Below are 27906 nucleotides of genomic sequence, written 5' to 3' on the forward strand. Positions count from 1 at the left end.
TTAAAAAATGGGCCAAAGACCTTAATAGATACTTCACCAAAGAAAATATACACATGGCAAATAAGTATATGAAAACATGCTTCACATATACATCATCAGGAAAGTGCAAATTAAAGCAAGATACTACTACATGTCTATGAGTGGCCCAAATCCAGGGAAGACTGACAATACCAAATGCTGGTTAGGATGTGGAGCAATGGGAACTCTTATTCATTCATATCTGGTGGCTATCCAAAATGACACAGCTGCTTCATAAGACATTTTGTCAATTTCTTATAAAACTAAACATACTCTTACCATATGATCCAAGGATTGCACATTTTGTATTTACCGAAGGAGCTGAAAATTTCTGGCCGTACAAAAACCTACACATGGATGTTTATAGCAGCTTTATTTCATCATTGCCAAAACTTGGAAACAACCAAGATGAATTCATCTTCAGACGAGGAATGGATAAACCTCTGGTACATGCTGACAATGGAATATTATTGAGTACGAAAAGAAATGAGCTATCAAGACATAAAAAGACATGGAGGAACCTTCAATCCATATTACTAAGTGAAAGAAGCCAGCATGAAAGGCTACATACTGTATGATTTCAACTACATGACATTCTGGAAAAGGCAAAACTATGGAGCCAATAAAAAAGATCAGTGGTAACCAGGGGCAGGGATGGGGAGACATGAACAGGTGGATCACAGAAGATATTTTAGTGCATTCAAATTACTCTGTATGATATTATATTGATGGGTTTATGCCATTATACATTTATCCAAAGCCATAGAATAAGGAGTTAACCCCAAATTAAACTATATACTCTGGTTGATTATGATGTGTCAATGTAGGTTCATCAATTGTAACAAATGTATCACTCTGGTGGGGGAATGTTGATAGCAGAGAAAGCTAAGCATGTGCAGGTGCAGAGAATATATGGGATGTCTCTGTCCATTCCTCTCAATTTTGCTATGAACCTAAAACTGCACTAAAAAAAATAAAGCCTTTAAAAAGATCCTGTTGAAAAAGTATCCAAAATAGAAAATACTTTGATGACATGGCGCATGTTAAAGTAAATGCTTACAAACAATTGTACGCGGAAGGGCTCCCAACTCTATTTAATAGGCACTTAGGCCAAGCAATCAGTAAGTGAATGTGAGCTTTTCCAGACACAGTCTCCCAATATGGCTATAAAATCTTAACTAGTGCTCATTCTTTCTACATACCTGTTTATGATTAGGATTAAATTATATTTTAGAAGTGCTCATTGAGGAGTCTCTAAGGCTTCTTTATTACCATCTATAAAATTCAGGATGTTATTCTTTACTGTACTGTTTTACTTAGTAGATGTGTATTAACTCATTTCCCATATGAAATACTAGCAGATAGTAAAAAAAAAAAAAAAAGGAAAGAAAAGATAAAGAACGTAGTAAGTACATATTTAAGATGTTACTTTAGTAAAAATGAACGTTTCCTTTAATAATGATTACAAATAATACAATTTTCATGATATACTTGAACTCATGTATATTTATAAATGAGCTTCTACTTGATACAAATATTATTTGGGCTGAGGTGAGATTTAGAAGCGATCTAAAGTATGGCTTCCGATCAAAATACCTCTGGAGTTGAACTTGATGTTATTTTAAAATAAGTCCCTATTGTTCCTGACAAGCAAATATCATTCTCTCCAGGGATTCTTCCCTTCCTTCTTCTGTACATGGAACCTGTTCTCAAGAAGAACTACACAATATTTTTGGAAACTTTTCAATGTCTCCATCACATCTACTTCAGTATATCAATCCATTTATTCTTTTATTGTAAAACTAATTTTAAACGAGCCTTTATCATTTGACAGTTATTTTATTGTCCTTGGGTGACTAAGACCATGCAAATCTAGACCTAGTCTGGTTATTTTGAAAATGAAAATTAACCAGGATGATAACAAATGAACCCACTCATGTATTCTTTATAACACTCATTTAAAAGTAATTTTTCAGCACAGTATTTCCCTTTGAAAATGCTTATTTTCAAAGGGAAATACTGTGCTGAAAAAATATCTAAATGGAAACCACTTGAGTTGATTTTTCAGATGCAAAACATGAAAAATTCAGGTGGAATAGAAAAGACTGGAGTAGTTTAATTACTGATTTGTGATAAAGGACATTATAAAAGAGCATAAACCACAATGAGCTATCAGCCCACATCCACTAGAATGGTTATAGTCAGTATGTAATAATAAATACTGGTAATAATATAGAGTAATCGGAACCCCCATATCGAGTTGTTGTGAATGTAAATTTAGCCACTTTGGAAAACAGTCTGGCCGTTCATCAAAATTTTAAATATAGTTTCTTTATGACTCCGCAATCCCACTCCTAGGTATATACCCCAAAGAAATGAAAACTCATCCACACAGAAACATTCATATTAATGCTCTTAACAGCATTCTTCAAATGAGGCAAAAAGTGGAAGCAACCCAAACATCTATCAAGTGATGAATGGATAAATAAAATGTAGTATATCCATATAATGGAATCTTTTTTAGCAATAAGAAAGAAGGAAATACTAATACATGCTACAATGTAAATGAACTTTGAAAATATCACGCTAAGTGAAATAAGCCAGTCACAAAGGACCATGTGTTATTGATTATTTTATATGAAATACCAATAAAAGGCAAATCTATTGTTATAGACTGAATGTTTATGTCTCCCCAAAATTCAGAGTGGACCACTCATGAGTGAGATTAGCACCCTTATAAAAGAGACTCCGGAGAGATTCCTTGCCCTTGCTACCATGTGAGTACACCACTAGGAGACAGCCATCTATGAACCAGGAAGTGGGTTCTCACCAGACACCAAATCTGTTGGCCCCTTGATCTCGGATTTCCAGCCTCCAGAACTGTGAGAAAAAAATGTTTGCTGTTTAAAGCACTCAGTTTATGATATTTTGTTACAGCAGCCTAAACAGACTAAGACATCTACAGAAACAAAAACTAGATTAGTCGCTTCTTGGGTTGAGGCATGGGGAAGGGGGGGTAGAGGGTGATGACTAAGGGGGACAGGATTTCTTTTTGAAGTAATGAACATATTCTAAAATTGATTGTGGTGATTGATGCACAGCTCTGAATTTACTAAAACTCATTAAACTATACACCTTAGAAAGGTGAATGGTATGGTATGTAAATTATTTCTAAATGAAGTTTTAATATTTTAAAAATTTCTTATACTTTCTGAGGGCAAAAGAAAGAGAGAGCATAATTTCATTTTACATAGCTTTATTTTCTAACATGAAGTATTCCTAAATTTTAATATTTATAGTTCACTCATGAGCATGTTGGAATCTTTTAAAATGTATATGTAAGCTGGGTATACTATACTAAATTTTAGTATAGTATATATAATACTAAACGTGGGGCAATTTGTACCTTTCATTTATTTCTCAACATTTAAAGAAAGACTTCATTTTCTTGACAGTAGTCCATTTTCCTAAAGCTTTATTCTAATTTCATTTGAAGACAGTTATGTACATCTTTTTGAACTCAGAGATAATTGTTGATATTTATGCTTTTTTAAAAAAACTTAGGTGTTTAGCACAATGCAATGTTCTGGATGAGGATGGAACAATGGCCTTCCTCAGTTGTATATCATGTATGTCTCTTGAAAAGAACTTAGACCTGCTTGTTGAAATTCCAAGAGCTATTCTTTTGCTATAAAATTTCTAAGTGTTAATTGAAGCTTGAGGAAGGTTGTTATATTGATAAAATTATTCAAGCAAAATGTTAGATTTTCATTTCTTCTCTTTATTTTCCTAAACTGCTCCACTGTATATGAAGTATTCTTCTTCTACTTAAGTAAGGCATAAGCACATGACAAAGCAAGTCTCACAATTAAGATAACCAAATATTTTGACTCAATGATGCAGACTAAGTGTTCTGTGATGCCAATTTTCCACCACTATGTGGGGATTAAAGTAAAGAAAAAGGTATAAGCTTTATTCACTGCATCTGACAATGAGTAATTGTATCTACTTCATGCTATGTACTCTGCTAGATCATGGCATAAAAAATAGAAATCATGAAAGCCCTGCTCCAGAGAAAGTCTCAGCATAAATCTTCATGTATAAGTGACATCTTTCCTATGGTACATAATGTAAAGAAATTTACCATTTTCTGAAGCAGCAACTGTGATGTTGTACCATGGAGTTTCTTCTCTATCAAGAACCTTGGTAGTCTTAATGGTTCCAGTGTTGGCATCAATGTTGAAAAACCTGTCATCTTCAGCATTGTAGTCGATAAAGTATCTAGAGAAAAAAAAAAAAAATTGGTTACTCTTTTACTTGATGCTATAATGAAGAAAAGAAAACTGAACCAAGGGAGGTATTAAATCTAATATACTCAAATATTGAAATGTGTATTTTTACTTCCCATATTTGGCCCTTAAGATTTGCCCACCTGTTTTATATTTGCATAGAAATGATATCAATTATTTTTCTGTCAGTCTTTAATTAAGGTTTAATTCAATTACTAATTCAAAAAGTTAAAAAACAAAACACTAAACTCCATGAATAGAATAGTAGGTAGTAGATAGCAAAAACACAGTAATTAATAAGGGAAGGATTAAGAAAACTGCCTCTGTGAAGACCAGAGTACATTGGGAAAAAAATTAAACCTTTAATGAAACTTCTCATTGCTATATATACAATGTTTTTAGGATAACAGATGTCAAAGATTAATTTATCTTGGAATTTCATCATGGCTGAGGTTTGAAGATAAATACAAAATGAAAAACAAAACATTTTAATTAATGACCGTTGTGTCTCCATCACCTAGCACCTTGTTTAGTCAAAGAATGAGAAAATAAACAGGAAGTAGTTTGCATCCTTAGCCACAAATCTTCTTCCCTCACTAGTTCATGTAATTTTGTAGGGCTCTCTTCTATTAGGTTTGGCCTCCAGCTTACTTTGACAATAGAATGAGTTGAAAGTGATGGTGTTCTGTTCCACATTTGGGTCTAGATTTCATGAGACTTTAAATGTTTCCTCTTATGCTCTGCCACTACCATAAGAAGCACATTCCAGGGCTAGTCCACTGGTTCCCAGAAGAAAGATGAGCCCCAAGGGCAGAATTGTCAGCTTCCCATCCTAGAGTAGAGCTACCTAGTAAATGAGCAAATGTAGGAATGAATGCCCTGGAGATGAGCAGACTTGGCAAAGAGAAGCCAGCCTAGTTCAGTTGATCCTCAGCTAACTCACAGACACATATACCATGGTTATACATGACTTTTTTCTATACCCTGAGTTTTGGGGTTTTACATTATTCAGCAATGGTTAATTAACATAAATGTGAATAAATAATACAGTCAACAATCATCATATGTTCTAGAAATGTTCCAAACTATTCCTAAAACAATTTAATGAGTTTTTTTTTTCTCCTCAAACCTCTAATACTTCTTCCCTCATCATTAATCTTAGCTTAAGTGACATTTCATCTACACCTGAAGAAAAAGAGATGAACTATTATGTGAAAAGTGCAAGGGGCAGAATACTTGAATATAGGGAACTAAAGTGCAAAGATCCAAATTAAAGAAAGAGCTTGACTTGGTTTAAAAACAGATAGGTGTTTCAATGTAGCTGGCAGAATGAATGAAGTGGAGGGCTAGGGCATAGGACGAGCAAGTCCTATAGCACATGGTTAAGAGTTTTAAATTTTTTACAAAATCAATGGGAAAACATTTTTAACAAAGGAAATAATGGATCTATTTACATTCTGGAAAAATGACAGTGGCTGCTTTGAATCTTGGATTGTAGAATGTTAAAAACAATTCAGAAAAGAAATGATGTCATCATGGAAAAAAATGGAAAAATTAGAAGAAAATGAAGTGTATAAAATAGTGCTATATATTGACTACAAGCTATAAAGCTTTTGGTTGTAGTGGCATTGGTAAAAAGAAGAAATTACAAATGACTCAATTTTTGTGTTGTATCTGTATATTTGATCTAGCACGTAATTAATAAGCCCATTCATGGAGCTGGATAAAAAGTTAGGGGAAAGATTCCCTTTGGGAGAAAAAGAGTTTGGGAGAAGTCAATGATTTTGACATGTTATATCTTAGATGTCAATTAAATAAACATATGGAATAAAAAGAAGAAAATTAGAAATGGGTGTGGAGTTCAAGTGTACTTTCTGAATGAACAGGAAATATAAATTTGAGATAGATCAGCCTAAATGTAAAGTAATGGGAACAATCTCATCTGGGAGAGAATTGTAAGAGAAAAGGAAGGGAAAGATTGAGCAGTACAGCACCCAATCTTTTGAGTCTAAAGCAGTCCATCATCTGAATAGGAGAAGGTACCAGCAAAAGGAGAGGAACAGCCCAGGGGAGAAGGAAAACTGGGAGGGAGAGGAGGCATAGAAGTCAAGAAAGGAGTGTTCTAAGTGGACAGCTGAGGTAAATTTTATTAAGTTGAGTGAGGTTAGTAAAGGCTGAATTGGATTTGACAGGATGGACACCATTGGTTAATTTGAAAAGAATAGTTGCAATAAAATATGAAAGGATGGAAGTTTTACTGTAGTGGATTCAAAAGTATATTGAATGTGAATATAGGAAGCCCCATGAGTCCTGAGACTTTATCGGATAACAGTACCTGAAGGAAAGATGAGAAAAATGGTGGCTTATGTCATCAGAGAAGTGGGTTCAACAAATTAATGTTTTTCTGATATGGGAAATATTAGTCACTGTCTTTGCTGAAGAAAATAATAATTTTGAAAGAGGGAGGAAAAAAAGGGGACTTCCCTGGCAATCCAGTGGTTAAGATTCCACACTTCCAACGCGGGGGTGGGGGTTCGATCCCTGGTCAGGGAACTGAGATCCCACATGCCATGTGGTGCAGCCAAAAAAAAAAAAAAAAAGGGGGGGGGAATATCTAAAAAAAGAAAATTCATGAGAAGGTGAACAGACTGGGTTCCAGAGCACAAATATAAGGATTTCCACTGAAAGTAACAGAGACACTTCTTCCATTTTAACATGAGGAAAATCTCAGAAGATAGGTGATTGTGGTGATGGAAATATTACAAACTTCATCATACTTTCTAGAACAGAGTATAAGCATAACTGAAATGCAACCTGTGCCTTGCATCGGCATACGGTGTTAACAGGGCACCTAGAACATATTGCTCAGGTATAAACCTCATAACAACCTGTGGACACACATGCGCAAACATAGCAGAAGATATTAATAGCACCACAGAGATCCAAGTTATAGAGCGTCCCAAGAAATCTAGGAGCTCATTTAATGAAAATAACACCTGACAAAAACAGAATACATCACTTGAAACTGTGTGATCAAAACAAGGAATTGGCTATTTTGTGTACCGGTTGTTCTAATAATAAATAGAGGTTAATTAAAGAAAATTCAACATGCAAAATCAATTTAAATGAGAAAAGATAGGAGTACAAAGCAAATCTGATTCAAAGAGACACGCGATCCAGACACCACAGAATAGTGGTAAAGAGGCATGCCATCGGGCTTTCCCAAAGCACTAGGCCATGGTGCACTGAAACTCATTCACTTTCTTTGACTTGAGCTTATATCACAAAAAAACCTTCTCATAATATCCTCCCCCAGGGTCCTGACGCCGATGAAGCCTGAATTGCTAAGGAGATGTGAGAAATCTTGTCACACGAAAAGAATAACATCCTTTAAAATGTAATCAGTTGGCAATCTGGTTATTATATCATCTAAAGAAACCTGTCTTCAAGACACTTTCCATTTTTGGGTAGTTTAAGAATAATGGTTCCTGAATTCTAAAGTTGGACCTAAAATTGAAAAATATTATTCAACTTCAATGTTTCCTGCAGCAACTATCAGCAAAGCTCAGATTACATTGTTATCAATGCAACCCTGTGTAATATAGAAGAACATGCCCCATTTTAGAAATCTGATCACTTCACAGCTGTCAGTCTGGAAGAAAATGGGTTTTCTTCTGTCTATAAGCTAAATTAAGACTTTGAAAATGTACAGCCTCTTTATCAGAACAATCCCCTCTCCCTTAGGCACTTCACACAGAGCTTTCTAACATTAAGTGCTAGTACTTGTGGTTAAATACTTTTAGAATACATATATTTTTTATTTGAATTTGAAAAACATATAACCTATGTTTAAATGGTAGGTATAATGTGAGGCACGTGTCCTCAGACTCAAGTTATTTACTTCTTAGTTTTCTATATGACCTAACTCTCTTGGGAAATCTGCAACATAAGGGCTAGATATTAGGGCAATGCTTTGAGCCAAAAAGTCTTATTCATGGAATTGCAATTGAATTTCGACTCAAGGAGAACTAAATAGTTCTGCTTAAGTACCCTTGGATTTCTGCCTAGCCATAGTAATAAAAACACAGAAAAAGGGAAAACAGAAATGTAAAAGAAACTATTCAAAACTATTTGGGTGGGGGGGGTTATATGTACAATGATCCAATGCTAATTATTTAAAATTAAGGAGTTACATGGGTCCATAAAACTGTTTATCAAAAAAAAAAAAATAGATAAAATATTCTCAGTAGGTAACTTTTCAAAATATTTTTGTAATAAAATACATTTATTTCCTTCACAAACCTTCAAAAAGTAAACACAACATCTTAATACTTCATGAACTTATATATATATATTAAGGTTTTTTGCAAATGTTAATATTAATTTGACATTTTTAGATATATCCAGCAAGTATAAAATAAAGTAACCATTTGTCTAGGTGATATAGGTTCTAAATCAGGATTGATTATGAAGCCTAAGGAATTAGAGTTTTGAGAATTTTTTTTTAATATCTTAGTTCATAGCTATCAAAAATGAACCAACGTAAATTGAGGCTATAGTGTATATAACTGGATAAGATGTTTAAAGATATTCTTCAAATTCTACTTTCCCCCTTAACATAAGACTATATAGAGATGATATTTGAGAATGGGAGGAAACACTTATACACATTTATAAGTTCTTTACAAAAGCAAACTGATATGAGATAATAAAGGCTAACATTTATGGACCCCTTACAGTGTACTATATTGTGCTTTAAGTGTGTTCTAAACATTAGTTTATTACATACCCAGAACAACTGGATGAGATAGGTACTATTAATAGACACTTTTTTATAGAGGAGAAAATCGATGCACAGGGTGATGGAGAATTTTATTCAACATCAAAGAGCTAGTTAGTGCAAGAGATTAAAAATCAATACAGTCAATTAAGTAATATTGGGAATTCCCTGGTGGTCCGGTGGTTAGGATACCACGCTTCCACTGCAGGGGGTGCAGGTTTGATCCCTGGTCAGGGAACTAAGATCCCACATGCTGCGGGGCATGGCCATAAATAAATAAATAAATAAATATATAAATGCAAACACATTAAAAAACAAAACAAAACAAAACAAAAAAAACACTTGTCCCTAAAACAAGTTTAAAAAATTAAGAAATATTTATAAGACCTTTTTTTAAAGTAGACAATATTTGAAGCTTTACCCATTCATTCAACAGATATTTATTTGAAGGAGTACAAGAAAGGAACAAGAAATATTTAAAAGAGAGGAAATAGCAAGACCTGAGAATTATTTAGACAGGATTTAGTTAGGGAAACAAGTAGGCAAAAAAGAAAAAGGAAGTGTTTGCAAGGTAATACTGATTGATGTTCAGAGAGTTTAAAATCAGAGGTCAGAGTAAAATTCTAAGCAATTCAAGTCTTCAGGGAAAACATGGGTGTGGTCAGTCTTGAAGGATAAGTAACAGGAGAGATGTGCATTAGAGATTATCTAGAAAGTATAAAATTTAGTAATTTCAGATGAGAGAGAGACAGAGATATCTTAGCTCTGGTTTGTGAACTGTGGTGGCATTTTTCAGACCACTATTATTTCGGTATTAGACTAGTAAGAGAAGAAGAAAGAGAGAGGCTTCATGTTGAGATTGTAGGTAGGATACAGACAGAAGTTCACTCCCACATTAATGCCCCAGTCAACATTACTACCCCTACACAGTGTTACACTAGAGTAGAAGAACTTACTTTAAAATAAAATATTCTTTGATATGGAATGAATATTGATTCAATCATATCATCAACTAAACCAATGAGAGAATGCTTGAGAGAGAGATTAGAGGTGGTTGGTGGGGAAAAATTCAACCCACAGTGCACTTCTGCATAGGTTGGTTTTCGAAGATTAATAGACAAAAAGAATGCCAAGGAGGGTTTACCCAAAACAAATTTCCCAATTTTCAGATATCATAGAGGTAATAACCTCTTCAGGCCACTGAAAAACATCTCCTACATTATTTTCCTCAGTGTATAATAAACTGTAGATCCTGGCCTTCATTCATTCACTATGTAAAGATGAATTCTATGGAAATTTGTTTCTAAAATAGATCCATCATACTGTGAAAATGGCATGGATCAATAGTAAGAGAATAAACACAGGCTTGGAAACCAAGTAAACGTGATGTTCATCACAGATAAAACCACTTATTAGTCCTATGACCTTAAGGAATGTATCACCTCTCTGAGCTTTCTTTGTTAGCATAATGGAGATACCACCTACATCATAATTTTATTTTGACAGTAAAGTGAGGTAATATATGAAAATATTTTATGCTTGAGTATCAAGTGATATGCCTCAGTAGATAACTGTTACTTGTCTTAATGTCTCTTAGGATGGTTTTCTCTTTTTTTCCTTTCTTGGAAAACTTGGGTCTATTTTGTTGAGACACTTCAAAAATAGTAAATGCTTTTTTTGTTTTTCATTTCTTTGTTTGTTTGTCTTTTTCTTCTGGCAAAGTATGTGAACACAGTGGGATCTGAATAAGGGTTACTATTGAATGAACAAGAGTCTCCATACAAATAGCATGAACTGCTGTCCATTTCTAACAAAAAGAAATCTGTCAGAAAACTAAATTATTTTTAATTTCCTTCTCCATGCACATGAGTCAACTTTAATTTGGAAAGTTTATGAGAATAAAGCTCTTTTTCATCCACCTGAATAGCATAGGTGTATGACTTTGCCTCATAAGCGAATGAATAATCTAACCAGGCATTCAACAAATATAAAGAAGAACCTGTTAATACCTAATGTAAAATTAAGTAAGGCATTTCATTGTAGCCTTTACTTCTTTTGTAAATATTTTGGTGGAAATAATTGGGCCAGTAAATCATTATGCTTTACTTATCAAGAGCAGTATGTTTTCATATAGAGATTACGATTTTATAGATTCCTAACGTTATCCTTTATACATATTCTTAATATTGTGTTTGAAATTTGTTATAATAACTCAGGAAATAAACTTTTTTTTTACAGTGTGTACTTAGTTTGTGTTTTCCTTTCATTGAGAGATATCTAAACATTGCAAGAAGGACAAATAAATGTACACTTTTTACAGTATTTCATTTAACTTATAGTTCTCAAACTAATTTTAAGTTGTAATACAATTATCATTTTTAACGCCCATTTTTTTAGACCTCATGTTGAATCTAAGAAAAAAAGCCACTCCATAGTACATCTAGCTGATGCTTTAGATGAATCTACAGCATATGTGACCAAAAGGGTTAGTATGAGAGTGGAAATATTGAGGCAGATTCAAGGGCTACTCTAATATGATGATTACAGCACATTATAACCCAACCACCACTATAAGCTCACCGCATCCTCCATGAAGTAGGTGTCAAGATAATATCTACTGGGTTGGCCAAAAAGTTCGCTTGGGTTTTTCTGAAGGGAAAAACCTGAACGAACTTTTTGGCCAACCCAATATACTAAATGCTACCTAGGAAATTGTATGATCAATGATCAATAAGATGTTACCTATGGGGGATTGATAATCTCCTGGCTATAGACCAGAGGAAGTGCAATTAAGCTTGTGCCAGCTCAGATTTGTCCACTAGTCCTTTAGAGCCCTCTAATTTGACAAGTCCATATTCAAACCCTGACTAATTTCACGCTGGCAGAGAAATGGGTCCTTTTAACACAGGAGATCTTGCAAAGTTGCCACTATAGTTTATAAACCTGGGTTACAATTTTTTTTCCTACAACTACTCTCTGTTCTGTCATTCAATATATGCACCATTTCATATTTCTAGTAAATACGTTTTAGTGCAATGGGCAAAGTGAAAAGAAAATGCATTACATTGAAATAAAATGAAAATTTATTGTTAAAATTAGAATTTGTGGGCAAACAAATAGGCAGACAAGTTATGATCGCAGGAAGCAGTCAATCTCAATAATGATTACCTCTATTCAAGTATTTTCTTCAACAGAAGCTACTTTAAACAAATTAGCCAGTTCATCATTTGACAGTCAATTTCCCTTTGATTATATAGGCATAGATTCAAGATAATTATTAGTCATGTTAAAGTACATTAGAAAAGTTATTTTTCACTTCGATAACAAAATTTCAGTCCTCAGAGGCACTTATTATTTTCATTATAGTCTGTCCATATCACCATAAAAATTAATTTAAAACTTATGTAATGGAAATCTATTTTTACAGTGATTTACTTTGAGAAACATCTGTTGGCTAAAAGTGTAGAAGATGTCTTTCAGTTGTCACACTTTTGATACTTGTACATACAGAATGTGAGTGGTTAAGCAAATATATTTGAGATTTTGCCTCCCAAACAGCTGTTTTTGTAAGTTTTACTGACTATGATCAATAGATGGGATAAAGTTTAATCAATATACACCCTTTGGGATATTATAGCAGCTTGGCCTTATCTTTAATTTAACAAAAAGTCACACACCTGCAGTATACCTGCGGTATAGCTATACTGAAAAAATGAGTAATTTTTTTATTCATTAAAAAAATTTAAGATTCCCTTAGCTCACTTTGGGGATGCAATTTATTCCACAAGTCATGCATCCAGAAAATAATCTTTCTAAAAAAAAATAGAACATAGGGATCATTTGTCACTTGGTAGTGTATTGTGTTTAATAAACTGGGCAGCACACATAGCACCAAGATATTTTGGAAAGCTTTTTAACTTCCTGAACCAAAGCCTCGATCCAAAGAAACAAAAGCACCTAAAGAAGTAAAATCTCTACACAGGAAGATATGGTTCTGCCTGTTATTTATGCCTCTAAGTAATTAAGATTTTTAAAATTCCAGTAATCTTGAGTTCTGGAAATGGTATGGAACCATTTTAAGCATTTTTTAAAATTTCTTTGAAAAATTTACATGAAAGCTATTTGGATGTTTTAGTCTCCAGTCAGTAGACTAACAGACGTCACTAAGCCTGGATTTAGGCATTCATTCCAGGGCTAAATGAGTTACACATGCCCACCCGGAAAATAGGTTCTCCTTCTGGTGTCAGGACTCTGACTTGGGGTGGTTACCGTCACATTCTAGGCTGTTAGGTAAATTTGAGCCCCAAATGGAGAAATGTTCAGGGGTCTTCTGTATCTTTATTGAAGCATGGTAAAAGTGACCACATTCTATCCAATCGCTATGGTTAGTTAGCTGTGTGATTGGGAGACAGTCACTCAGGCATCTCAGTCTATGATATCTTCATCTCTGTAAGAACGGGATTGTCTTGGTCATCTTTAGGTCCCTTCACATTCTCAAATGCCATAGTCACATGACGTTTCACAGTAAAGTATTGGTCAATCTAAATGTGCTAACTTTGTTATCTGCAATGTGATAAATGACAAAACACAAGTCAAAGACAGACTTACGGTTTTAAATGGAAGCCTGCTTTCTATCTGAACTCAGTTTGCATGAAGTATCCTTAATGAGTTATCTCCTTTGTATCAGAAGACTATGACAGTTTTGATGAGGGTATATTAAGGCTTTCTATTAAAGGTCCAGTTAAGATATTTTGACTTTCACTAAGCTAAACTTTTATAAGTCTATTTGGTCTATAGAATAAAAATTCAGTTTAATATGAATATATATTGTTACACATTTTCTGAGTATTCTTGTCTTTCTTTTCAGAAGTTTGAATCCTGTATTCAAACTTTCTTAATCAAAAATTTTTACTTTCTTTTTCAAGTTTGCCATATGACCTTGTCATTATTTTGAAATATCTATTTTTTGCTATTATAACATTCCAAATTAATGAGGTATTCCTAACTGCCATCTCATCATGAGCTATGTGAAACTTTCAGAAATGTGTAAGAAAACAACACACTAATAAGGATGCCATGAATATACTGGAATCATTTATTCTCTGAGGCTACAATTAAACTCAAAACAGGATGAGTAATGACTTCTAATTCTCTGCAACTATTCTTTTTTTTTAAAAGATATTTTAGAAAGATTTTTTTTTAATTTAGCAAATATTTCCAAACCTGATCACAATTTTATTTCTTATGTTAGCATATATATTGGCTATTGTTTCCTAAATAATGTCAAGGTAAGCATTTGAAAAAATTATGCAAGATTTTTAATATTTCTTTCTGATGGCTTTAAAGTTACTATACAAAGAAAATATTAAAATTTTTACCAATAAGTAAATGTATAGATAAATGCAGATTATAAATCACAGTAGAAAAGAAGTAAAGATTGGGGGATATACTTACTCATATAAATTCATACTAAGGCTCTTCATCCTATGAGAATTATTAATTGAGGGCTTCAATAATTTTCTTTATGTTGCACTAAATCAAGTGGCATAAGTCTTTGACTTTACAATATGGAGGAACTCTAAAATAATTAACAGTTTTTTTCGTGAGATGCTAGAGTTAAAAATGGAATTCTCTTCAGCATCTCTTTTTCCCAGAGTATGAAACACATCTGAACATGGGAAACGTTTGTTTCCTACTTTGTGGTATCAGACTTCTGTAAATGCAGTTTATTATTATTATTAGTTGAAATATACAAGAGGCAGATTTGGGGGCTTTAAAAAAACAGGGTTTTTGTAGTAAAGCAAAACTGGGTTTAAATTCTGGATCTGCCACTTTATCACTATGCAAATTTGGCCAAATTACCTGTCTGTACCTTAGTTTCTTCATCTATAGAATGGGACTAATATTGCAGACTCATTAGGGTTGTTACAAGGGTTTGGGGCAGGCTGTTACAAACCCCTGGTCCACAGATAGCAAGCAGCAAATGGTCACTGTTTTTAATAGCCACATGATATAGGGTCACATTTTCAGAAAACTCTCCTGCTTCTCGTGTCCATCATAGGACTGCTCATCTGTCAGTAGCTACTCAGGAAATTCCTGAATTCCATTTCCAATATGCCAGCAAGTGAGCACAGCCAGTTTAAATCAAGGTTTCTTCACTACTGGTAAACAGCCTGGTTCTGATTTTATTTTTAAGAAAGTTGATGATGATATTGCTGTAAATTGCATATCCTTGTTTTGAGTTAAAAAAGACAAAAGCTAGACATGACATGCTCTTAGAAATCTGAAGAATCTTACTAATAGTTTAGAAAATGGAAATACAAAAGAAAAGTCAGGAAGCTTTTCACAAATGCCTGTAAGACTCAAACTCCCTTTCATTATCAATTCTACCGACTTGGAGTTAATTGCATTTCAGGGCACATGGCAAGGTACATCTCTCAATGTGCGCCTCCTTAATTAGTACAAACATTTGGTCCCTGGGAAAGGTGGAAGTATGAGAATTACTTTTGTATTTGTTAATGTTTTCTGCTTTATTCACTGTTTGCACCTAGAGGCCCATGTAAATGACACACTTTTGTTAAAATCAAGAACAAATATTATGTAAGTTATGCCCCCAAACACCAGCTATGGAGACTGATTATTTTAAGGCAGCTTTGGAAGGATTCATTTTAGTTGTCTAACCAAAACAAAGCAGAAAGAATAATGTACATGCTAATGGATTTGTGCTTCTCAATATTTGCATTTAAAGACAATATACCTGTCACCTTTGCATAGCAACAACTGGGCGAATGTGTGTAACATAGCTGGTGTTCAATTAAATGCTCCCAATAATATAGAGCAATTACCGAGGCAATTAACAATATAATGGAACATTATACATAAATTTTTTTTTGTAGTTTTTTACTAAGTGAAACGTATGTTGAAACATTCACATGAATACACATATGTGTGAAACATACATGCTGGTATGTATTTCCCAAAAATATGTTTTCAAAATTTCTTTCCATGACTATAATTAGCACCCCCATTTTACCAATGTACTACCCAGTTTGGTTTACTCTGGGTGAGGGTTTTTCAAACTCAGCACCACTGATATTCTGGACCAGATAATTCTCTGTTGTGGGGACTCACTTGTGAGTTGTAGGATGTTCAGAACCATCCCTGACCTCTACCTACAAATGATGGTAGCATTCCACATGCAGTTGTGACAGCCAAACACATCTTCAGACATTGTCAAATGTCCCCCGGTAGGGGGGATTTTGCCCTTGGGTGACCACTGTTTTATGTGGAATAGGGTTTTTTTTTTGGTATGTTGGGATATATAGAGCAACATTGAAACAAGTTTGTCCCTGACCTCAATTTTTCCTCCTTTGGTCTACCTTTTTGGGACATATATTCCACCCTTTACAGCATTCTGAAATTTCATTATTATTTATTTTGAAATGCAAATCTTCCTATCACTGTTTCTTATTAAACTCATGCATCTCTGATTTATCTTTTCCCCCCATTGACACTGCTGTCAGGATAAATTTCCAAGATGTCAGCTTGGAAAGCCTTTTCCAAGAGCCAAGCGCAAAGCCTTTTCATGATCTCTCTAAAGCATCTTTTTACAACCTCATTATTTGCTATTCCCGCACAGGTAACCTAAGCTCCTTGTGTACACAACAAACTGCAGTTATGTTCTCTGTTCTTCACCTGTCTAATCCTTAACCTGGGTTTTGAGCTTCAATTCAATTTTCCTCAACTCATTCCCTCCGGAAGATGTCAGGCATACTTATTCCCTATGTATGTATCAGACTTTTATCACCCTTATCAAAGAATGTAAATTTTTTCTCTCCACTGGACTTCAAGCTGCTCTGTGTGTGTGTGTGCATGTGTTTAATTTCTTTATCCTGAGGAATATCATAATATTTGCATATAATAAGGTGCTTTAAATATCACTTTTAAAAAATCAATGTACCTCCCACCTCCTTTAATTAAAAATATAGAATGCATCATTGATATCAAGTTTTAGTTTTTTTTTAAAAAGTCTTATCAATGTTTATCAAATATTTCCACATCAAACTCACAGCATGAAATATTTTTACTATCAAAAGCTGTTGGCTCCTTTTGGTAAATGGCCACATTTATAAATATCTTTATAACGCTAACTTTCAATGTGGACACATTTTCCCTATTAAGGGTCAAAAATGCTATTAAAATATGGCATTCTATGGAATGATGAAGCATCGTGGTCTTTCCTGTGCTTGGACAAATAAGCATATCAACTTCTGCTTGCATCGCTTAATTAAAGATCAATTTTCACAACTGGGTTTATGCCTATTATATCATATACTTTGTCTATCCTGAGCAATGTCAGCTCTTGCTCTCAGTGTGACAGAAGGGTTCTCAACTAACAAGGTAATGTTACTGCATTCACAGTTGAAGCAGAATTGTTTAATACATACCTCTGTGCTTGGAAAATTGTTTCTCTCCATGCATGAGTGCTGTGGCCATTTTTTAAAAACTTAAGAACAATCATGCTTATATAAAAGAAAATGGAAACACTTTACAAACATTACATAGGTATCAAAGAGAATACTTATCATATTAGCTTTTGTTAAAATGGATGAGAACTAAAGAGAGTGAGAAGACAAACTTGAGAAAAAGCAGACAGATTTGTTTCAGAGTTCAGACTTTCTAGGACCTTAGGATTATCCGAGGGTATAAATACAGGGTAACTAAAGAGTTTTATACATTATGCAATTCTTTGAATTTGTCATAATTGAGACAAAAAAAAAACAAACAAACAACAAACCAAACACCCTTCTTATTATGCAAGGAAACATTTAATTATCTTTGCATGACATATGACAATAATAAAATATTAGTCAGTGAGCACTTACTGACTATGCTAAGTACTTTCTGTCAATCTAATTTAATTCTCTCAATATATGTATGCAACATTATTATTCCTTGTTCATATATTTGATAGCAAGACTCAGCAAGGTTGAATGACTGTATAAGATGACACAGCTCGTAAATCAAGTCACCAGAATTCCCACATTGGTCTTCCTGTCTTCAGAAATGAGTCTCTAACTTGCCTTGGACAAGTTAGCATTTATTGAGTGACTATTAGGTGCAGACCACTCTGCTTAGCACTTAAAGCACATAGCTTGAAACACTCTCACAATAACTCTGAGAGATAGATATCTGTGGTGTTCTTTCACAAATAAGGATAAGTAATTTCCTAAAGGCTTATAGCCATGGTGGCAGAACAAGGAGTCAGAGCTGAATGTTTATTCCGAAACCCTCATTTGTGTGTGTGTGTATTTATACTTCCTATTGCTAAGATACCAAAGATTCTCTACTTTGTGATTAAATATTTCTCTCTAAATTTTCCCAGTCAATTATGCTCCCATCTATTAAGTCAAATGGAAAAAACTCATCTGTGTGGTCACCAATATATTCATGGAGATAGCTACATGTATGCTAAATTTGACAGAAACCCATCTGTTATTTATTCAGTTAAAGAATCAGCTAAGATTATAGTTGAATTATACTAATAGAAAATAACATGGATGGGATGTGTGGCTGCAACAGTTTGTCTCTGTGGCTCCAGGAGAAGAGTCTCTCTGAATAAAGATGCCAAAAATGCGAAGTGACTAGATGGGAGCCAAGAGATAAAACTAGGGAATGGGAGCTTGCAAAATATTGGTTCCCAGGGTGGAGTTCTGGCCCGAGCTCCTGTGGTGGGAGCTCTGAGTCCAAACCGCTGGACTAAGAGAGAACCTCAGACCGCAGGGAATATTAATTGGAGTGAGGCGTACCAGACGTCCTCATCTCAGCACCAAGACCCAGTTCTATCCAACTGCCTGCAAACTCCAGTGCTGGATGTCTCAGGCCAAACAACCAGTAAGACAGGAATACAGCACCACCCATCAAAAAAAAAAAAAAAAAAAGAAAGAAACAACAAAAAAATATGTTACAGACAAAGGAACAGGCAAAAACCTACAAGACCAAATAAATGAAGACAAAATAGGCAACCTACCTGAAAAAGAATTCAGAGTAATGATCGTAAAGATGATCCAAAATCTCAGAAACAGAATGGAGAAAATACAAGAAACATTTAACAAGCATCTAGAAGAACTAAAGAGCAAACAAAGTGATGAGCAACACAATAACTGAAATTAAAATGAACAATACTCTAGAAGGAATCAATATCAGAATAACTGAGGCAGAAGAACGGATGAGTGAACTGGAAGATAAAATGGTAGAAATAACTGCCAGGGAGCAGAATAAAGAAAAAAGAATGAAAAGAATTGAGGACAGTCACAGAGACCTCTGGGACAACATTGAATGCACCAACATGCAAATTATAGGGGTCCAAGAAGAAGAGAAAAAGAAAGAGTCTGAGAAAATATTTGAAGAGATTATAGTGAAAAACTTTCCTAACATGGGAAAAGAAATAGTCAATCAAGTCCAAGAAGGACAGAGAGTACCATACAGGATAAATCCAAAGAGAAACACGTCGAGACACATATTAATCAAAGTATCAAAAATTAAATACAAAGAAAAAATATTAAAAGCAGCAATGGGAAAAGCAACAAATAACATACAAGGGAATCCCCATAAGGTTAACAGCTGATTTTTCAGCAGTAATTCTGCAAGCCAGAAGGGAGTGGCAGGACATATTTAAAGTGATGAAAGGGAAAAACCTAAACCAAGATTAATATACTCAGCAAGGATCTCATTCAGATTTGATGGAGAAATTAAAACCTTTACAGATAAACAAAAGTTAAGAGAATTCAGTACCACCAAACCAGCTTCACAACAAATGCTAAAGAAACTTCTCTAGGCAGGAAACACAAGAGAAGGAAAAGACCTACAATAACAAGCCCAAAACAATTAAGAAAATGGTAATAGGAACATATATCTCGATAATAACCTTAAATATAAATGGACTAAATGCTCCAACCAAAAGACATAGACTGGCTGAATGGATACAAAAACAAGACCCGTATATATGCTATCTACAAGAGACCCACTTCAGACCTAGAGACCCACACAGACTGAAAGTGAGGGGATGGAAAATGATATTGCATGCAAATGGGAATCAAAGAAAGCTGGAGTAGCAATTCTCATATCAGACAAAATAGACTTTAAAATAAAGACTATTATAAGAGACAAAGAAAGACACTACATAATGATCAAGGGATCAATCTAAGAAGAAGATATAACAATTGTAAATATTTATGCACCAAATATAGGAGCACCTCAATACATATGGCAAATGCTAACAGCCATAAAAGGGAAAATTGACATTAACACAATAACAGTAGGGGACTTTAACATCCCACTTTCACCAATGTACATATCAGCCAAAATGAAAATAAATAAGGAAACACAAGCTTTAAATGACACATTAAAAAAGATGGACTTAACTGCTATTTATAGGACATTCCATCCAGAAACAACGGAATACACTTTCTTCTCAAGTGCTCATAGAACATTCTCCAGGATAGATCATATCTTGGGTCACAAATCAAGCCTTGGTAAATTTAAGAAAATTGAAAACTTATCAAGTATCATTTCTGACCACAACACTACGAGACTAATATCAGTTACAGTAAAAAAAAAAATGTAAAAAGTACAACCACATGGAGGCTAAACAATATGTTAATAAATAACCAAGAGATCACTGAAGAAATCAAAGAGAAAATCAAAACATACCTAGAAGCAAATGACAATGAAAACACGGCAGCGCTAAACCTATGAGATGCAGCAAAAGCAGTCTAAGAGGGGAGTTTATAGCAATACAATCCTACCTCAAGAAACAAGAAAAATCTCAAACAAACAACCTAAACTTACACCTACAGCATTTAGAGAAAGAAGAACAATGACCTCCCAAAGATAGCAGAGGAAAGAAATCCTAAAGATCAGATCAGAAATAAATGAAAATGAAATAAAGGTAACAATAGCAAAGATCAATAAAACTAAAAGCTGGCTCTTTGAGAAGATAAACAGAATTGATAAACCATTAGCCAGACTCATCTAGAAAAAAAGGGAAAAGACTCCAATCAACAGAATTAGAAATGAAAAAGGAGAAGTAACAACTGACACTGCAGAAATAAAAAGGATCATGAGAGATTACTAAAGCAACTCTATGCCAATAAAATGGACAACCTGGAAGAAATGGACAAATTCTTAGAAAAGCACAACCTTCCAATACAGAACCAGGAAGAAATAGAAAATATAAACAGACCAACCACAAGCACTGAAATTGAGACTGTGATTAAAAATCTTCTAACAAACAAAAGCCCAGGAACAGATGGCTTCACAGGCAAATTTTATTAAACATTTAGAGAAGAGCTAACACCTGTCCTTCTCAAACTCTTCCAAAATATAGCAGAGAGAGGAACACTCCCAAACTCATTCTACAAGGCAACATCACCCTTACACCAAAACCAGACAAAGATGTCCCAAAAAAAGAAAACTATAGGTCAATATCTCTGATGAATATAGATGCACAAATCCTCAACAAAATACTAGCAAACAGAATCCAACAGCACATTAAAAGGATCATGCAACATGATCAAGTGGGGTTTACCCCAGGAATGCAAGGATTCTTCAATATATGCAAATCAATCAATGTAATACACTATATTAATAAAATGAAGGATAAAAACCATATGATAATCTCAATAGATGCAGAAAAAACTTTTGACAAAATTCAACACCCATTTATGATTAAAATTCTCCAGAAAGTAGGCATAGAGGGAACGTACCTCAACATAATAAAGGCCATATATGACAAATGCACAGCCAGCATTGTTCTCCATGGTGAAAAACTGAAACCATTTCCTCTAAGATCAGGAACAAGACAAGGTTGCCTACTCTCACCACTATTATTCAACATAGTTTTGGAAGTTGTAGCCACAGCAATCAGAGAAGAAAAAGAAATAAAAGGAAACCAAATTGGAAAAGAAGAAGTAAAACTGTCACTGCAAATAACATGATATGATACATACAGAATCCTAAAGATGCTACCAGAAAACTACTAGAGCTAATCAATGTATTTGATAGAGTAGCTGGATACAAAATTAATGAACCGAAATGCCTTGCATTCCTATACACTAATGATGAAAAATCTGAAAGAGAAATTAAGGAAACACTCCCATTTACCATTGCAACAAAAAGAATAAAATACCTAGGAATAAACCTACCTAGGGAGACAAAAACCTGTAGGCAGAAAACTATAAGATACTGATGAAAGAAATTAAAGATGATACAAACAGATGGAGAGATATACCATGTTCTCAGATTGGAAGAACTAACATTCTTGAACAAAATGACTCTACTACCCAAAGCAATCTACAGATTCAATGAAATGCTTATCAAACTACCAATGGCATTTTTTACAGAACTAGAACGAAAAATTTCATAGTTTGTATGGAAACACAAAAGACCCCAAATAGCCAAAGCAATCTTGAGAAAGAAAAACAGAGCTGGAGGAATCAGGCTTCCTGACTTCAGACTATACTACAAAGCTACAGTAATCAAGACAGTATGGTACTGGCACAAAAACAGAAATATAGATCAATGGAACAGGATAGAAAGCCCAGAGATAAAACCACGCACATACGGTCACCTAATCTTCGATAAAGGAGGCAAGCATATACAATGGAGAAAAGGCAGCCTCTTCAATAAGTGGTGCTGGGAAAATTGGACAGCTACATGTAAAAGAATGAAATTAGAACACTCCCTAACACCATACACAAAGATAAACTCAAAATGGATTAAAGACCTAAATGTAAGGCCAGACAATATAAAACTCTTAGAGGAAAACATAGGCAGAACACTCTATGACATAAATCACAGCAAGATCCTTTTTGACCCACCTCCTAGAGAAATGGAAATAAAAACAAAAATATACAATTGGGACCTAATGAAACAAAAGTTTTTGCACAGCAAAGGAAACCATAAACAAGATGAAAAGACAACCCTCAGAATGGGAGAAAATATTTGCAAATGAGGTAACTGACAAAGGATTAATCTCCAAAATATGCAAGCAGCTCATGCAGCTCAATATCAAAAAAAGAAACAACCCAATCCAAAAATGGGCAGAAGACCTAAATAGACATTTCTCCAAAGAAGATATACAAATTGCCAACAAACACATGAAAAGATGCCTAATACCACTAATTATTAGAGAAATACAAATCAAAACTACAATGAGAGATCACCTCACACCAGTCAGAATGGCCATCATCAAAATATCTAGAAACAATAAATGCTGGAGAGGATGTGGAGAAAAGGGAACCCTCTTGCATTGTTGGTGGTAATGTAAATTGATACAACCACTATGGAGAACAGTATGGAGGTTCCTTAAAAAACTAAAAATAGAATTACCATATGACCCAGCAATCCCACTACTGGGCATATAGCCTGAGAAAACCATAATTCAAAAAGAGTCATGTACCACAATGTTCATTGCAGCTCTATTTACAATAGCCAGGACATGGAAGCAACTTAAGTGTCCATCAACAGATGAATGGATAAAGAAGATGTGGCACATATATACAATGGAATATTACTGAGCCATAAAAAGAAACGAAATTGAGTTATTTGTAGTGAGGTGAATGGACCTGTAGTCTGTCATACAGAGTGAAGTAAGTCAGAAAGAGTAAAACAATTACTGTATGCTAACACATATATATGGAATCTAAAAAAAAAAAAAAAGGTTCTGATGAACCTAGGGGCAGGACAGGAATAAAGACGCAGATGTAGAGAATGGACTTGATGACATGGGGAGGGGGAAGGGTAAGCTGGGACGAAGTGAGAGAGTGGCATTGACATATATACAGTACCAAAGGTAAAATACATAGCTAGTGGGAAGCAGCTGCATAGCACAGGGAGATCAGCTCGGTGCTTTGTGACCACCTAGAGGGGTGGGATAAGGAGGGTGGGAGGGAGACACAAGAGGGAGGGGATATGGGGATATACGTATGCATATAGCCAATTCACTTTTTTATATAGCAGAAACTAACATACCATTGTAAAGCAATTATACTCCAATAAAGATGTTAAAAAAAAAGAATACAATGGTATATATGCAAAAAAAAGAAAATAACATAGAAAAGAAATATTTTAAATACTATTTAATTCATTTTAAATTACTGTGAGAGTCAATAAAATCTTTATATGTCTAAAAGGTGGAAGTGTACCATACCTTACTAAGCTGTTAGCACTGTCGGGATCTTGTGCCAAAACTGTGCCAACAACAGTCCCAATCTTGGCATTTTCATAGACTTCCATGACATAGGAAGGCATGGAAAATAGTGGTGGTTCATCTACATCCCCAACAATGATCTTCAGCATGGTAGCATCTTTAAAAGGACCCAAGTGAGAAAAGCGAAAATCAAGATGTGTATTGGCTCCTTCTATGTTGAGGGTATATGACTTCTTTTTCTCATAGTTCAGTGGCTGTGGGGAAAAAATAAGATTTCCAATATTATGACTACCATCCGTTGTCAAACACATTTTCTTTTCCATTTTTTGAAACAAACAAACAAACATGAATAGGTTTAGGTCAATCTACTTCCATTTATAAACAAACTATGAAGTTTGTCTTAACAGTAACACGTAAAGCAGAAATCATGGAAACTCAAGTCTGAATCAATTGTGATTTTTCAGAGCCAGAAATACGATGATAACTAGCAACAAAAGGAAATTTCCCAGAGTCAAACAAATATTGATTTTTGCAGACTCATTCTTAGTCTCTTCTGGTAACTTCTTTCTATCTCCTCTTCAGCTTAAATTATTAATTTTTAAAATATTTGCTACTAATTTGCTAAATTTAAAAAATACATTTTTTAAATTTTGCATTTAAACAATTTATCTCATATTGATTTTTACCTATCATCATCTTATTTTCACCTTGCTGGTTTTAAACTTGGTATCTTATTTTAAAATCAGATAAATGTTTACATTTTCAGTTCAACAATATTTTCTTGAAATTTTAGCAAAAGATTTTATACAGACTTTTGAATTTCATTTTTGTTGTTTTAATTGTATTATATTTTTTTACTTTCTTTTTTGCTGCTAATACCATTTCATGTATTAGTTTTGTTGTTCATTCCCTTTATTATTATGTTTTGATCAACTTTATTTTTTTATTACAGTATTCTGTTCGTTCTTAGCATTTACTTTCTAGCTTTGAATTTACATGAATAGTTTTTCATAATTTTTTATTTTTTTCTTATTTTTTAAATCACCCAGCCAATTTTTTTTTCTATTAATTATATATGTCAGGAGTCATGAATTTGGCTTAGCATACAATAATGAATAAAAATAAGGTCAGTCTAGTGTTTTGTCCCAGGGAATATATGGTCTATTATAAGATTTATAGACATTTATAGCACTGTACATTTAGTGTTATAAGACATAGTAGGTATTAAAATAATAAGGATACAAACGTAGATACAGAAGTGTGTGAGCAGGTAGGTAATATTTGCAAGAGGAAGTACCTTTTTAGGTAAGAACTGAAGGTTTTGAAAGTGTTAAACATGACACACATAGGCTCTGTGACCTAAAATGAGCTTAGATTTAGGATTAGCTATATCAAAAGTCTCCATGTTGTTGCTAGTGCAGGTGATAAAGATATCAGCCTTTATTTTGAGCCTTGTGAATTACCTATAGATTAACATCTATGAAAAGAAACAATAGATTTTTTTTTCATCCCTATTTCTGCCACTGATTTTTCAGTAGCCTGCTTCAATCTTGCAGCCTTCTTTCTTGGCAGGAACAGAGTATGATCATTCCCTATGGAGGAACTCAGATATTTTCCTTTACCCTAAGAGCCAAGGAGAATTTGTAGAGTATCCTTAACGGGATCTTATAAACAGATGATCAGTCCTACTGATGATTATTTCCCTTATTTTTTCTGAATTGCCTTAGAAAAGTGGCCTTCCCAGAGACTGGAGATTGCATAGAAGGAAAAAAAAAACATTTAATTTCCAAACCAGATTATAAGAACCTAGAATACTTCTCAGGGACATGGATGAGACTGGGTCATTACGATATTTTACAAGTGTTTATAAGACAAAATAAAATTTTAAATAATGTTAAAACTAAAATTCTTAAATGTGAACCATATATACAATACATATACATTTATATATGGTGCAGATATTATGTATTTTAGATTTATTTGCTTTAAAAAGGGTTAATTGATCTGAAGTTTATAACCCACCAAGTGGGATTCATTTCCTTCTCGGGGAATTAAAACTAAAAATGAATTGACAAAGTAACTAACATCCGTCTTGTTTGGCAGATTGCATTACTTTCAGTTGGACCCACGGATTTATCGTACTTCTTTCCTTGACTCCTCTCTCCTTAACATTAGTAAATAAGAATGTCTTAGGCTAATTCAAGAAGTCTCATCCAAATTTAAATCACCTGTTCTAGAAATGGTACACAGTTGCTGCCTATCAAGAATTAGGTGCACGGGTGTGGTCCCCTTGGTGCAGAGGAGCATGGACTGTTCAGAATCCAGGCATTTAGCTCATGGAAAGCAACACCCTTGGCAGGTTTACTACTTGTTTAGATCAATGTAATTTTTTAGACTCAATCTGCTGTATCTGGTAGACTTTATAATGACTAAGGTTCATTGAGAGTCAGAAAGACTCTCAATGAAATTTGTGGAGATATTTTTGGCCACCTCTACCCCATCAGATATTATTATCAAGCTGTGCATCCAATATGACAGGCATTTCTTTTTCCATTTTTAGCAGGCCCCCTGGCAAGTTAGATGTCATTTTTCTTAACACTAACCTACCTACTGCAAAGGTACAGGCTGTTTATGTGAACACATGGTTTCATGTTTATGATTATCTCATGTATATTTAGCTACCCCAAGAGAATGATAATCATTTTGGAGGACTTGTTTTTCAGGCAGATGGATGGATAGGACCCATCTCGAGTCACTGAGGAAAGAGAGGATTATTTCAGGTTGGGACAGGAATTTAGAAGCAGATGAATTAATGTAGATGGAAATATTTTTAACAACCTCATTTATGAAGAAAACATGGCAGTGCTAAATTGCAAGTGTAGAAAAACTGGGAAGAAATTACACTATTTATTCTTGGAGATTGCAGGATTTTGTACACAATATAAAGTATGTTAATTCTTTGTTTTGTATTAAAACTACAATAGTATATAGAGATTGGATTAGGATTATAATTGTTATTTTTCCTCTTACTGTAAATCCGGGTAAAGCTTTCCAAATACTTACCATTCATACATTGTAAAGAGATATTCCAGTAATTTCTTAGTAAGCTTTTGCTCCTGGGAAACTAGTTAGAACTCTGTCTGTGGGTTTCACCTTCCATAGTTACCAGCAGATTTTTTTATTACCTAAAATAGTCTATCAAAAACAGTATACCAAGACCAGTGAGACCTATTCATCTAAAATCTGGTTTTGATGAAAAGGTGGAGGAAAAAAATTAAAAGAAAAAAAAAAGAAAATGTACTCAGGTTATCAGAGTACCAAAGAAAGCAAAAACATTAAATGTCTGGCTGCGAGTTTACCTAACACAAAACATACCCTTCTCCTGTCTTACAACAAAACAGAACAAAACAAAAATGGATACAGAATAACTCCATAAATATGAGGCACAGTAGGAACTTGATAAGGGCAATTATAGAGCCAGAGATGGTTTTTGCACATAATAAATAGTTTTTTCCAGCTATACTATATTAAAATTTCAACTGCCCATGCTTGTAGGTTTTTTGGGCCGGATTCTGACAATAATCATTTGGATTGAACAGATGATTAAA

At 34.1% G+C, this 27906-nt stretch overlaps 1 protein-coding gene across 4 annotated transcripts in view; it reads right to left on the reverse strand.

Moving 5' to 3' along the window:
* Positions 1–27906, reverse strand: part of CDH18 (cadherin 18) — a 588690-nt gene that overhangs the window by 68977 nt on the left and 491807 nt on the right. For all 4 annotated transcript variants that reach the window (XM_036849393.1, XM_036849392.1, XM_036849395.1 and 1 more), the window contains exons 7-8: positions 24299–24552; positions 4163–4299 (exon numbers count right to left, since the gene is read on the reverse strand). In XM_036849393.1, coding sequence (XP_036705288.1) covers positions 4163–4299; positions 24299–24552 — 391 coding nt within the window. The remainder of the gene's footprint in view (positions 1–4162; positions 4300–24298; positions 24553–27906) is intronic.

This window comes from Balaenoptera musculus, chromosome 3 (assembly GCF_009873245.2).
Source record: "Balaenoptera musculus isolate JJ_BM4_2016_0621 chromosome 3, mBalMus1.pri.v3, whole genome shotgun sequence".
In the NCBI taxonomy this organism is placed as follows: Eukaryota; Metazoa; Chordata; class Mammalia; order Artiodactyla; family Balaenopteridae; genus Balaenoptera; species Balaenoptera musculus.